The following is a 13,919-nucleotide window of genomic DNA, read 5'->3' as shown; positions in this document are numbered from 1 at the left end:
GGTTAATTCTTATCCTTTGTAGATTATCATACTAAGTGGTTCGTGGTGAAGACTATGGAACAGGTAACTACTGCCAATTCCAAAAGATTTTTTAAGGAAGCGTCCTTTGAGGATGGAATACCTCTGAAAATGGTATCTGAAAATGATGTTCAGTTTATTTTGAGTGCAAGATGTGATTTCTAAGAGAAGTTGGGGTTGAACATGAAGGGTAGCGCTGTTCAGACCATGGGCTAATTGCCTTGTTGAGAGGGTTAATCGAGTCATAATGGAGCACATCCAGTTGGCACTAGGAAAAGATAATTCAACAGACTTATTTGGTCTGAATCCTCACAGAGTTGGAGTGACTCCTTACTGAGTTACTGGAGTATGGCCATTCATCTTCCTCAAAAGGAAGAGAAAGCTTGTCACAAAAGAGTCCCTCATTTTGCTTTGTCAAAAAAAGCAAGTGGTAGTGGATAGTGAGCAAGCGAAAAGACAAATGGCTGATTTGCAAAAGGCCTGCTCATGAAACCACAATGTAAGGAAGGGAGCGAAACAAGTACATTTAGAAGTGAGAGATCGGATCATGGTGAGGAAGGGCACGAATAAGTATTCTTGGCCACAGAGTTGTGGATGTAAAAAACAGCGTGATAGTCTTGAATGATGGAAAGACATGGAGTATGTGAAGTGTGTATAGTGTTAAGCCCAGGGAAATGTAAGGGCCTGGGATATGGGTATTCTTTATGTATTGGTTTTCATTTAATGTTTTCTTCGTTCTTTTGTGTTTATACGGGAGATGTGTAAAGTTGCAGTCTAGTGTTTGAAGAATGCCTCAATCTAGCTGGGAAATTAAATGATGCAGTTATGCAGGATGAATGTGGGGAATATGAACTTTTAAGGGAGTTCAGTGAGATCTGTAATGTAGAGCTGAAGGTTATATATTTATGAATAAACCTGAATTGAACTAAGAAGATTGTAGAAGCAATGGTGTTCATCTTGACATATTATTTGCTAATAGCCTGATCTCAGACAGTCTTTCCTTAAGTAACCTCTTGCAGTAATTAATTGGCTGCCACCTCACAGATCATCTCACCGCCCATGTTGTTTACCTATGCTTTGTGTTTTTATTCTTCTCAGAGCTTTTTACCTTGAGTCTCACCTCACAGATAATAACATCTCATTTCATCTCACTGGAGTGCTCACTTGTAGTATTTTTACTTGCGTTCTCGTGTCAGAGATTCACTCATTTGCGGTGTCACTGCACTACATTTATACCATGCAAATCATTTATTGTAGACTGTTATCTTATGCTCAACCCAATCACAGCATCTATGACTCGAGTTGTACCTTACTGAGGGAATCTGTCTAATATAAAGTGTCTCTTTATCAGTGTCACTGCATAGACATGGTTCCTATATTTTATTTCGTCTAAAATAGCAGGCAAGCCATCTCATACTTGAGGACTTGGTATATCATCCTGTGAACTGCCACACTTTCACTCCGTACAGACAATATATTAATGTAGATGATTATGTTCTTCTGTTTCAGATCCAGGAAGGTGGAAAATGCCCTTCACATCGGAATACCAAAGCAAAGGTAGGAACAGTTTTACTTTATGAATGAGGGCACTCCTTTGGTGGAACAGAGGCTCACTGCAGGCACATTTGTACCAGTACCAAAATATGATCAAACCACCCATAAAAGCAGACTGTGGAACTAGCATAAAGATTACGGGGCTGATTCCGAGTTTGGCAGTCCATGGACTGGCAAACCCGGGGTAACGCAGCGGTGCGTCCTGGCAGAACGACCAATGTATTCTGGTTTTGCCGGTCGGACCTCCATTATACTGGGGCACCAGTCAGGGGTCCGTGATCCCTCGACGGTGGTGCAATGGCCCGAGGCCATAATATGCTGGTGGTGCAGCTTCTGCACCGCTAAGCAGATTATGAGTTTCCTCCCCGCCACAGTTTTCATGGCGGTGAGCCCGCCATGAAAACTGTGGTGGTGAGGAACCTGGTGCTTCAGGGCCATGGGGATGCATGCAGGGGACACATAGTGTGCTCCTTGTCTGCAAGCATGCCCAGTTCCTGCATGGCATGGACTTCACAGTCCATGCGTGCAGGAGCTTGCTTTGGAGTTCCCATTGTCGTGCCTTTTTAACAGGCGTGGGAACGCCTAAGGACCGCACGCCAGACAATGAGAAAAATCGTAATCTGGCAGGTGGTCGGTGGTGAGCTACTGCATTGTGGAAAGGGTCGGTGGCGTGCTGCCCCGCTCCCACACCGTCAAACATAGGATCAGGCCCTAAGTATTTGAAGGCAGTGACCTGATTCTCAGCTCAATGTCTTTTAAGTAATCGCGATATAAGTAAAGTTGCTATTTCCTCAGCTCATTGGTTATCTAATCATCTCAATGCTCTTTTAACAAGAACAAGTGACCCCCAAGTGAAAGTAGAATTCTTGTGCCTTTTCTTTGCCACAGTCTGCTCTAGCAGTCATTAACAAGACATTTGAACCTGTAGTATCATCCCATTTCCTGCAGTTAGCAGACAGCCAGCGAGACTGTTGTTGTGGGAAGCAGAAAGTGTTAACTAAACAAATATGCACACTCAGTATGCCTGAGCTCCCTGCAAGCACGCACAATGGAAAGTCTTTGCATCTAAACCTGTGGGCCTGCATTCACTGCTGCTGTGGCAGCAAGTACATGGCCTGCCCTCCCTAATCTAGCTCTTGGCACTGCAGAGCAACTAATGGATAGATGTTCTTTAATCTTTGCCCCGGCCCCCAAACACTATTAACATTATTTCACAGCACATTGAACGAGTCAGTCCTTGGTTTGAGCTCCTTCATTATAGAACCATTTTCTAATAGTCGACTTTTAACAAAGCATTTGCTTTTACTTTAACCATCTGTATAGAGACTGCCGTTGTGCTAAAAGCTCAAGTAGATTGGAAGGGTTTTCTTTTGCATCCTGCATTGGCACAAGATTGACTGAAGCACGAGCCCCTGTAGAGCTATTATTTACTACATTGCTGACAAATGAGTCAAACACACTTTGTTTTTATGCTGGAATTTTTTTGCAGATGCATTAGAGGGCTGTGTACCTCCGGGCCCCAAAGAGTATTGCATCTATTAATTGTGTCTAAAATGTGATAGAGAGATCTGCCTCGTCTTTTTCTCTCTTTTCTTTTTCTTTAGTACCCAATATGGGCAGAGCCAAGATACTTTTGCTTTTAATGGTAATGGAAGAGATTCCTCTTAAAAAGGTCTTATATAGGTCCTGCATTCTCTCAGGACAAATCTCTGTAAAGATGACATCAACCTTTTTTTGTTTTTTTTGGCAGACGTCTACCTGGATGTTTATGTATGGGTGATACTTTGCACAGGTCACTCAGCAGAAACATGGCCCCCTTTTTAGGTCTCGGACTGCGAACCGATCGCGAAGCGATCGTCGCTCCGAGACTCTATTGCAATCATTTCTGCTTTCAAGGAGTCAAGGGAGACAGGCGACAAGTGATGTGCACGCGCGCGTAAACGGATCAGGTCACGCGTGCTTCCTGTCTCCCATGGCTCCTTGGAAGCAGACTCACACGCATGCACACACACACACATACAGACCCCCCCCGCCGCGCATACACACACTCACACTCACACATACAGAACCCCCCGCCGCCGCGCATACATGCACGCACACACATAGAGACCCCCCCGCCGCCGCGGCGCATACACACACACGCACACACACACACACACATAGAGAACCTCCCCTCCCCACACACACACACACATACACACAGAACCCCCCGGCGCTTACACACACACATCCACTACCTCGTCTCGGCGTGTCTTCGCGCTCCCTTGTTTAAATATGGTGACGTTCGCCAAATGAGTGTGAGCACTGGGCAGACTGTCCTGCACAAGGACGGGCAGGTGTACAGTCGTCTACAGGCCCCCAACAAGTCACTAAGCGCCTAAGGAGGGGCACCCTCTCTCAACCGAACACACCAGGCTTGCCCCAGTCGCGTGCCGCCCCTGCCTCTCACGCGGCCGTACGTGCGCGCTCTCCTCGCCCTGTCACTGGAGCTTCTCGCCCTCAGCTGATGATGGGAGCGCGTGCCAGTGCTCGCGCGCAGCCGACGTCCACGGCTGCGCACGCGCCCCCGCAGCAGAGGCAGCAGCAGAGCCTGGAGTAATCAAACACTGCCTCCTTCTCCTCCCCAGCCGCTGCCATTCTCTGCTGCCCTCTCTGCACACCGGGAACCGCCGCCCTCCACCCGGGGGGACACCATGGGTGAGTACACAGCCAGTGGCACGGGGAACGGAAGGAGGGGATGGTGACAGGCATTTTACGATACCATTTCTGCGTCCAGCCGCCCCCTTCCCCATCCATCATAAGTTGTGCGGGCTGTGGTGTTAAGGTCGATTGGAGCTCAGCGTTGTAAATATTGCTACGGTGGGGTGGGTGTTTTGCTGCAACCCATAAGTGCTCTTGACAGTCTATGAGAGTGAGTGGACCGCATATGCATATCCTCATGCTCTTCACATTCACTTCCTTATGCACAGCACATCCACTTCCCTCTGTTGTACGTTTCACATCCACTTCCTCAGTGCAGTATCCCTTTTCACTTCCACTGCCCTTCCTTTCAGACCTTTATCTTCCCCTCTCCACTGACCTCGTCTCCTTTCCACTTCCCCGTACCCACTTAATCTGCATGTCCCCACCCTAAGCAGTGCATTATCGCTGTTCCGTGTCTCTCCCAGTGTATTGTTTCTCCTCACTGTGTACTGTGCGCCCCCCTTATAGTCCCATGCCATTATTCTTCCCTGTTTACGTCCCAGTACACCTTCCAAATGCTCTGTCCCTCCCTACAAATTACCACTTACTGTTTAATGCACACGTTCGCTGTGCGCCACTCCTCTCTGTGCAGTGCCACCAAAATGCTCATCACCTTTGCTCTGAACCGTACCTCTCTTTGAATGATCTCTGGTTTACTGCAAGTCTTTGCTTTAATGTGTCCCCCCTCATCCTGAAGCAAGCGTACTGTAAATATGTACATGTTGCTGTTAATGTCTGCCTGTCTGCCCATCCTGTCTTCATTCCCTCAGCTGCTGTCTTAGGCCCTCCTAGGGTGGAGCAGCCCCCTCCCATTCCTTGCTTGGATTTTTTTTTCTCTTTCGTCGTCTTGTCAGTTGGTGATGACCTGAAACTTCCTCCTCCTGTCCTTTCACCCTCCTCCTACCCAACGCGCATCCCAAGAGAGGGACCCGTACTGAGCATGCGATGCTTCTACATCCTTTACCCCTAGGGAGAACCAGCAGCAAATCAGGTCGTGTCAGGATTCGCTGCTGCCTTTTCATGCTGTATTAGTCGCATGTACATGTTGTTGCTGGTTGGTGGGTGAATCAGGGTGACATAACAAGAAGCAGTTCCTTGCACAGGCCCGCTGAACGCGTTTTTGTAACAACGGCGCACACACTTTTGTCATATTTTCATTGAGTTTGATATGGAAACTTAAAACGCCTCTTCATTAACCCCACTATAATCAGCATTCATAACATGTCTCCACACTTACAGCCCCCATACGATTTGGAATACTGCCTTTTGATTTTTTTTTATGTAAGGGAAGGTGCTAATTATCGTATGCTCTTAATTTATATTCTAAAATCCCTTATTGTAAGGGTTGCATTGATGAGTCTTATTTAGTTTGATGGCAGTAAGGACCTTTACGCAGTTTCTGCTTTAGTGTTACACAGGGACATTTAAGATGGGGTCAGCACCTCAATGGCTTTTTAGCATATGGGGCACCGGTTTGAACTCTTACGTGTATGTGATAACACACGTAATATTAATTTCCTCTTACATCGCTTCTTTTGCTGTGTTGTCTGAAACCCCCTGTATAATACACAGCACCTCTAATCCATTGCGGGGGTTTCTTCTCTCCCTATGTGATAGGAAAGTCCCTTGCCGCCCCAGTAGTTGAATTATATTAGCTTGAGGGCCAAGTACAACAGCTGTGGGTTTTCTCTCCAATCTGGCCTTACAGTAAGGAAGCATCAGACATGGAAAAATCAGGAGAGGACGTAGTCTCAACCTAGAGTCGTGACTGAGAACAATATGAAAGCAATTTTTCTTTTGGCGATTTGTGCATTAGTACTTCAAAACAAAGACAACTTATTTGTTCAGTGTAGCTTTTTATGGTGCAATGTAATGCACTACACTGGTATCTGTGGAATGAAATCAGTGGGTTATGGGCAATTACATTTTATTAGCTAGTGATGAGGGAGTGCAGTGTGTACCCTGAGATTTGAAGTCGAGTTGAGGGGTAGTCAAGTTGAAGGCTGATTTGTAGAGGTGATTTTCTGTTTCTTTCCAGTTGCTGGTATGTAAGGAGTGTGGTTTGAGAGTGACTTTAATTTTGACAGGTCTTGGGCAGCCACCATGAAATCAGGGCTCTGGATTCTGCAGACTTTTGCGTGTATATTTTCATTGCACTTCTGGTTAATTTGCGTCACATTGTGAACTGGTTGTGAAAATTTGCTTGTGTGCATCGCTCAGTAACTGATGTGCTAATACAGGGTTGTCGCCATCAACACCAATCCAACAATAATCAGAAACTGCACCCTATTAACCGGCATTCCTGAAAACAGCGCCTCTGCTAAGATCAAAACTCAACGTTGGCTCCGATCTTGTTTACGGCTGACATCAACAAAGTTTTGGGAGCAGATTTGAACAACGTGTAGCTGGTGAACAAGTTCAAGTTCAAGTTCAGCCACATACACACAGCCACATACACACAGCCACATACACACAGCCACACACACACAGCCACACACACACACACACACAGCCACACACACACACACAACCACACACACACACAACCACACACACACACAACCACACACACAACTACACACAAACACAACCACACACACAGACAACAACACTCACATACACCACCACACGCACCACCACACACACACACACACAACCACACACACAACCACACTTTCACCAGGCACAGGCACCATCAGTCGTCAGTGCACGCTTTCACTGGGCACAAACACCACCAGCCATCAGTGCATGCTTTTACCGGGCCCAAACACAACCAGCTGTCAGTGCACTCTTTCATCAGACACACACCACCAGCCGTCAGTGCACACTTTAACCGGGTACACACACCACCAACCGTCAGTACACGCTTCCACCAGGCACACACACCACCTGCCGGCAGTGCACACTTCCACCAGGCACACACACCACCAGCCATCAGTGCACAATTTCTACAGGCACAGACACCACCAGCCATCAGTGCACACATCAATTGTCAACGCATCCACAAATAACTATTGTAGCAATCGCAGTATGGCGCACTTTACTTTCAATGTAAGTGGCCTTACCCCAAATTGGTGGTAGGGACTACAACTTTCAAACATATTCATTTAAAGCGCAGCATGGCACCACTGCTACAAAAATAAATACACATTTTTTGGGCCTACAATTTATAGACTTTTGGTGCAATTGGTGTTGCAATATTAAGCAATGCCAGTAGCTCAAACTTTATTAACCCGAGACCTGTTGCATTGTAAATGCTTGTTTATTATCTTTTGAACTTTTCCCCATTATCCCACTTTTTTCCTGTTCCTTTTCACACGTGGTACCCAGGTTTCGGCATTGTAGGATCCTCATTGATAGTCATAAACATTGATTATTACCATGCATTTGTGGGGACACTGGTACACTTTATCTTTAAATAATCAAAGTCAAACTTTAGATAGAGGTAGGCACCTCAAGGTCCATACAGTTGGTGGTACCTCGATTACATAACAAGACAGGCCTAGGTTTACTGAATTTGCTGACATTTATTAATACAATATGACTACACTGTAGCACTTGACTGAAGGCAATGTTGTACTTTATTCTTAATAACCTATTACCAAAAGAGAGAAAAATTAAGGAAAGATGCCTGTCAAGTCAAGAGTGCAGACGATGCTCAGAGATATACACGGTTGCTCTAAGGAGCCCACGGCTTCCCTTGCCAGCATGCACTGTACTGGCAGTATACTTCAGAGCCTTAGTTCTGTTTTTTCCGGCTCATCCTCAGAGGACCTCAGAACACACTCTGTGTTTCTTTGCCCAATTTATTCTTGATTTTAGCAGTTAGGATTTTTGTGCTTCAATCAACGTCTGTGAACGCCATCTACTTTTTTTTACCCACCTTTATTATCTGAAGGGAATTTATTTTCCAGGAAAATGCCTTCACTATTTGTGAAATTCCCTTCATGTGAGTGTAAAAAGGCCTAATAATTTTGTGTGAGTTGTATGTCTTCCACCCTTACACACACAGTAAGGGAGCGCATAATGTGCCAAAGAATATCAAAAATAGGCAATGAGTGCATTTGCCTCAGAGATAAACTTGAAAACCTGCGCCAGGAAGCGGAGAAGAAGAACCAGAGGAAAAAAGGCAGGAACGGGTGTCCCTCTTCTGAAATCACACTCGGTCTTGATAAAGACTCCCATCACGGAAGATCAGAAACGAAAGAGTAGAAAAAACATTTTCATTATCATTCTGGTCAGTCTTGCATTCCCAGGAACACCACTCAACATCGAGGCAGGCATCAGCACCGACCTGTTCGCCATCCAGGAGTACAACGACTAAACCCCGGAATTCCAGTTTAACACCGCAGGTACCGTTGAACCTGGCATTATACCGTTAAGCCCTGCTTTATTACCATTGAACCCAACGCCAATACCATCGACGTCAATACCAGCTCCAACTCCACTCGACGACAACAAAATATTCAACACCAAAGCACCACCATTTGACGTCTAGGCGATCAACTTCAATGCCCTCAACGTCAAGATTGCAATCAAGATGTATGATGTCATGCAGATTAACATAGAGACACTTGGAAGTCTCTATTTATCAGTTTCTTCCGAGCATTATCATCATTCATAGAAAGAAACAGCTTCTCTACCTAGACCAAGGCTGCTAATCCCACAAGAAAACTCCATACAGGAACCTCTAACACCTCTTGATTTACCCCTTAGGTTTATTTCACCAAGAAGTCCTACTATAAGACTTGCTTCAGGCTATTTCTCCAAGAGGTTCACATCAATAAAACAGAAAAATAGATCTCAATCTCTTTCCCCTGCAACAACTAGCTCTTATTCCTCCAACTCCGATTCTACACATACTCCCACCTCTCCAACTGCATCACCTCTAACATAATTCCTTGTAAATGACATCCTTACTTTTAAGGTGTCTTAGAGGAGCTACTAAATTAAATATACAACCACAGATTGCTCATGCAAAAGTTTCAGTGATAATGGAGACTCTTCAACCAAGAGCCTCTCCAAGATCTACTTTAATTTTGGTGCCTGGGTTTTCAAATATTACAGAGGAGAAATTCCTTACTCCAGCAACAGTAAAATCTGCAACTCCTCCACTTCTTAAAATGTGCAAAGCTTCTGAACAGGATCCCATTTATCTGAGTGGGTCCTAATCCAGATTCCGTAATAGTCTCAGCTGTAAGAAAAAAGGCATGCTTAATCCTCTGAAATGTAAGTTCCTCTTTAAAACGAAAGTAACATAATTGATGCAGTAGGAAGAAAAATCTGTAGTTCTGTAACTGTGACCTTTAAGAACTCTAGTGCATCTGCTCTTTTAGCATGATATGACAGACATTTACTGGAGTCCCTCTCTGTCTTTGCAGATTACCATCCAAAAGATAGAGAACAAGACTTTATGGCAATAGTACAAGAAGGCAAACAGTCAATTCATGCAGCTGTTGACGACACAGTTCTGGGCATAATACAATTCTGCAACGGTATCTCACTTTGATAATTATCCTGACTTGGGATAACTTCTCTTGAACCTGATGCCCAATTGAAAATCGCAACTCTTCTTTCACCATTCCGTTTAATTTGGGCCTCACACTGATGAATAAATGGAGGTGATGAAGAAGGAGGCACTACAAGAAACCAGAATGCTCCCTCATGACCTATAAATGCTTTTAACACGGCTGATACCTCAAAAAAACAGGGCATATACAAAGTGCAATTGTATGTAAATTTTGAGTTATTTTATTTCATTTTTTCATATCAAAACTTTATCTCTTTTTTTGTTTTTTTGTGTATAAAAACAGTGATTGTAAAATTCATCATTATTCACAAAAGGATTTCTTTCAATATAATCAATCCGTAGTTGTTTGTCATTAATTGTACAATTTCACACAATATACAGAAATTCAAAAGACCAGGTAGAGAACCAACCACACAACCACTTACATACACACTCAACATGCATTCCTTTTCACAACAACCATAGACATCCTATAGTACTGTAACTGTTGTCCAAACTCATTAGTTCTAAACAATGAAGGGTATTGATCACAGATTGGTCGACGCGTTTCGGTGGGAAACCGTTGTAGGGACCACCTTCCTCAGGACCACACAGAGACAATTCAATAGAGGATCTCTATACCTGGAGTTCAAATCTGAAAAAATATACATAACAGAAAAAGTTTTTTTACTCAAATTGCCCTGTGACACATTTATTTAAATACATTGCATTTGAAACAACAATTGTGGACCAACACACTCATGTACATTCACACAATTTCACATCCCAAGGTGCTACCTTATATCCCAGAAACAGAGTGTATTGTACCCATTACCACAGAAAGGAGGTAGCATGTGTGCACAGAGTGAAACTCTACTGCACTCTAAAGCTAAATCGCTTTTAAGTACCTTATTAGTGATCTTTGTTTATAAAAATCTTCATGGTATCCCTAAGTTGAGACCTCAGCGTTGTCTACTGTGGAGGAGACATATGCAACTATTTATATCCACTGCATATGGTTTTTACAAAAAAAGAGAGAGAGAGTTTCTTTCCATTTATAATTACCTGAAGGTTTCTACTCAATATGGCATACATCTACTATTTTTCTCTATACTTCTTCAAAGTGCTACGTGGAATTTTTTTCTCCTGAAAGGAACAACAAGAGCAGAAATGGTTCAGCCCTAGTTGCTTTTAGATGCACATATTCTGCGATATAGCAAGGAGAGATTGTTACCTGTCATAATTTATACAGAACGTAGAGCGGGAACACGTGAACGACTCATCTAGAAGCTCTTTGCTTGGTCTGATTTTCCAAAAAACATGTGGAGGGGACACCACATCTAGAAAGAAGAGTTTTTTGGATGTATGAGTATATACTACTTTTGTACTACTAAAGTAATACTAGATAATCATAAAGCTGTACTTACTTTAAAAATGATCTTTTCTTAGTACGTAAGGAATGTACATCACATCATATTATTCTTGGATCACATTAGAAATGTCGGAATCTGGTGAAAGAAGGAAGGTATATTTATGCCCGATGAGGGAGAACTAGTGGTTTCAAATTACCTGACGCCTCTTGAGCAACCCTGTCTGGACCCGTTAAGAGGACTAGTGTATGAATATATCAATTTCAGAGAATATTGTTACCCTACTGAGGCCGGACATATACCGAAAGGATCAGCCTGCACAAGTTTGTAGGGAAAACAAGCTAACATGCCAAAACCCGGCGCAGTCACTATTAAGCCCTCCCGATGACTAGAGACTAACTAAGCCCTTTCCTTTTTGTTCCCCCATCCAAAACCGCAGTCGTGGGTACCCTCCATAGAGGTGTGTCGCCCGTAAGGACAACAGTACGTCACAACATGGATTTCTTTTCCCCACTTACGTGTCTCTTAAAGATGATGTTCCTCGTCCCCTTCTCGAGTCGCCTCCGCCTACGCCCGCAGTCGAATCCACGATGACAAGTGGGCGGAATTATCTCTCCTTAAATACATGTTGCAATTAATCCTAACCAAGCACACCTGTATCCATGAGGTGCCGAGGTTCACACATGACCGGAGCTATCATTACGTCAAGAGAATAAGCATAGACGGCGGACTATTACATCAGCCGCCATCTTGGAATTGTTTTTCCTACATAGCGTACTTTCTACGTAAATTTACGGCAGATAATCGACCACAATACCGAGTCGATGTCAAAAAGCTCTGGCATGGGGACACACTATCAACTACAACAATTAATATGCTGTTGATACTTGTACATTGGAGACAATTAAAACCTGATAAAAAATCGGAGCAGGAAGCATAGAGGGCGGACTAAGCCACCCGTCGCCATCTTAGAGTGGTGTTTTAAGTGAAATACATATTACCCGTTTTTTAGCAGTCAGTTTATACAGACATGATGATGCCCCACAATCGGTTAATATATACCGAAATCAGAGTAACTTAAGGAATATTCACAAAATGTGAAAAATATATAGCAACTTTTTTTCGTATTGTATAGGCTTAAGCTGTGAGGGGAAAATATATACACTCTCCACCAACTCACAGTCTAATGACATTTACAGGCCAGAAAAAGACTTGTATTCTCTTTAATGGTCATAGATCTAAAAGATGGATCATAATAATCCAGCGACCATACTGAGTACCAGGAAACATAAATTATTATGTTTAACCATAAATACAAGTTAAATCATTTCTTAATTGTATACTTGCCTATAACAGAATTGGACCGTTGTCATCAACACCATGCCAATACTGTAACATAGAACCATGTCACAATGTATTACCAAGGAGTAGTGATGAACCATTGTATCTCCTCGTTGAGTCCCTGTCGGACCGAATCAAGGAAGAATATCCAAAAACACTCACGTTGTTTTCGTGAAATGTCCATAGGAGTGCCAACTCCACCCTTCACTTTTTCCAAGATGCACCACCGAGCATCTGTCTCACAGTGATTTTTTTCTTTAAAGTGTCTAACAAGTGGTGCTTCCATGCGACTGTTGCGGATAGCGGATTTGTGCTCACTGAAACGAACACGAAATTCACGTGAGGTTTCGCCAATATAAATCAAATCGCAGGGGCAGAATATGCCATAGATTATATTTTTACTCCGACAGTTGGTAAAGTCCTTGAGTTGGATTTGTTTCTCCTTGTAAACATGAAGAAGGAGGCAGAAACCCTGAAGGCTGTAGGGTTAGAAGAGAGCATACGTTTTACTAATCCCAGCACTATAACAGGGACTACAGATATCTGTCTAGGCAGAGGATTATATCCTCTCAATCTCCGGGAGAGCAACAACAGTGGTTCCATCGCAGGAGCAATTGAAGAAGAAGTCAACATCAGCAGCAGTAGTCACAGCACCAAAACTGAAGAAACATACATTCAGGATTTTAGATTTACACTAGATATATCCGTATTTAATAAAAGGAGACTGTTGTCTACATGTATGAGCTGCCCATGGCTATATGATAACTTGGTCTCTCTATCCTAGAATTTTCCAAGACCAGATCATTTACCAACATTGTCAATGCTGTGTTCCTAAGATGATATCCAGGTTGGACAATATTTAGGTGCCTGTGATTATGCCAAACCTTTTCACCCACACATTTGGCACACATTCATTCCCTGCATAGAATTGAGTCTTCCTACTTGCTTTCCTGTTTATCATTTCCATTCCAGCAAAAATGGCTCCTGTACATCCAAGTCCCCCTTAATTCAGTGAATCAGATCAATAGTTGCAAACGCCTTGTCTGTGAGTGAGATGCCTAAGGGTTTCAGGATTGCTTAACAAGGAATATGCCTTCCTTTAACAGCATTGAACCTCTCGTATATTCGCATCCTTGAATCATTTCCCATCGTAGGGCTGGTAATCCCTGGTTATCGTAAATAGCAGTAAACCGTGTTAAAATGGCTACAGGCCTGACTAGTAGTGTTTGTTTAGTAGCACATCCACCTTATTTGAAGCAATCAGTGCTTCAGCCAATGAGGTGGAAATGCCAATTCTCCTACGCCCCTAGCCACCAAAGCTTAGATTTCTACTACATGTTCTATGTGAGGGAGTTACAGACAGAGCTCTGCTCTAACATTTCCTT

General features: G+C 43.5%; 1 protein-coding gene across 9 annotated transcripts in view; it reads left to right on the top strand.

Annotated features, from left to right (window-relative positions):
• ACBD4 (acyl-CoA binding domain containing 4) overlaps window positions 1-13,919 on the top strand; it is a 454,150-nt gene that overhangs the window by 192,808 nt on the left and 247,423 nt on the right. For all 9 annotated transcript variants that reach the window (XR_013594976.1, XR_013594975.1, XR_013594977.1 and 6 more), the window contains one exon: window positions 1,528-1,575. Coding sequence is in view for 6 of the 9 variants with exons in the window: in XM_078645133.1 (XP_078501259.1) it covers window positions 1,528-1,575 (48 nt within the window). In the remaining 3 variants the exon portion in view is untranslated. The remainder of the gene's footprint in view (window positions 1-1,527; window positions 1,576-13,919) is intronic.

The sequence above is a fragment of the Lissotriton helveticus genome, chromosome 5_1 (assembly GCF_964261635.1).
Source record: "Lissotriton helveticus chromosome 5_1, aLisHel1.1, whole genome shotgun sequence".
NCBI classification, from domain to species: Eukaryota; Metazoa; Chordata; class Amphibia; order Caudata; family Salamandridae; genus Lissotriton; species Lissotriton helveticus.
This window is presented reverse-complemented; position numbering and strand designations above follow the sequence as displayed.